Genomic DNA, 1,109 nt, shown 5'->3' with positions numbered 1-1,109 from the left:
ATATTAATTGTTGTTATAGAAATCATTGTATAGTGTAGATATTAATCTATACTACTGATATTAATTTGTAGTTGAGATATTAGATTATAGTGTAGATGTTAAATTCTACAACGTAGATATTAACTTATATATGTTTCACATCGCTCTGTGGTGTCAAACTTCAAATTTACCCACGTGCGAGTCGTCTGCTGATACCACCCTCGGCTGTGTCTGCATTAACCCTTTTACCACATCTTACACGCTCTGTAGGCAAGCAGACTAACCTCTACGTGGTCATGCACCTGATTGCTTCGGCGCGATACTGCCTGATGAATGCGCACAAGATCTTTTTCTTCGTGATAGGTGAGTCAGTCATCATTTAACGCATGCATATACACCTAAGAACCAATTTGCACTATCAGGGCCTTGTCCGTGGCCCAGGTTTTAGGTTCGAAGCCTCATCACACGACCTGTATCACTCTTAGCAAGCTGGTAGAATGAGTTGGGGTGGCCATCATGTGTGTTCTAGTATGTTTAGCCCCGTACGTCTAGGCTGCATATAGATAATAGATACATATTCATAGTACATATAGTTTATAGATGCATATTTATAGTACATATAGCTTATAGATGCATCATCATATGTGTTCTAGTATATGTAGCCCCGTTTGTCTAGGCTGTGATAGTGCCAGGGGTGTTGTGTTCATCTGGACACACACACACACACATACACATACACACACATACATACACACACATACATACATACACACACACAAGTATCACGGTCGCATTCTTCTATAACCTTTTCCCTTTCACTAATTTCAAGATTTACAAAATCTCGCACACAGAACCATCCAACTTTAGCCTGTCAATATTTTCACACCTCTCCATTTGTTTACATTGTAGGTTCCAATCTGGCGATCAGTCTCTTGATGGTGTTGAATGCGCTGTTTCTGTTTCCCCCCGTACTGACTGGAGTTGATATCCTGTGGCTGACTTTGATACAATTTCCTTTGGCGACCATTCCTATCTGGGGCTCACGAGTGGGATCAGTAATGCACCTCATGCCGGACAAGAACAATCGTGTGTTGAAGGTATATGTATATATATATATGTGTATATATATA

The 1,109-nt window shown here is 40.2% G+C and overlaps 1 protein-coding gene across 1 annotated transcript; it reads left to right on the top strand.

Annotated features, from left to right (window-relative positions):
• Positions 1-249: 249 nt before the first annotated feature.
• SARC_14812 (hypothetical protein) lies at positions 250-1,076 on the top strand (the record flags this gene model as incomplete). Its single annotated transcript, XM_014291056.1, has 2 exons — positions 250-342; positions 889-1,076. Coding segments are annotated over 2 exons (281 nt in total), but the record flags the coding sequence as incomplete, so codon positions are not given.
• Positions 1,077-1,109: the final 33 nt, after the last annotated feature.

The sequence above is a fragment of the Sphaeroforma arctica genome, assembly GCF_001186125.1.
Source record: "Sphaeroforma arctica JP610 unplaced genomic scaffold supercont1.5133, whole genome shotgun sequence".
Classification (NCBI taxonomy): Eukaryota; class Ichthyosporea; order Ichthyophonida; genus Sphaeroforma; species Sphaeroforma arctica.
This window is presented reverse-complemented; position numbering and strand designations above follow the sequence as displayed.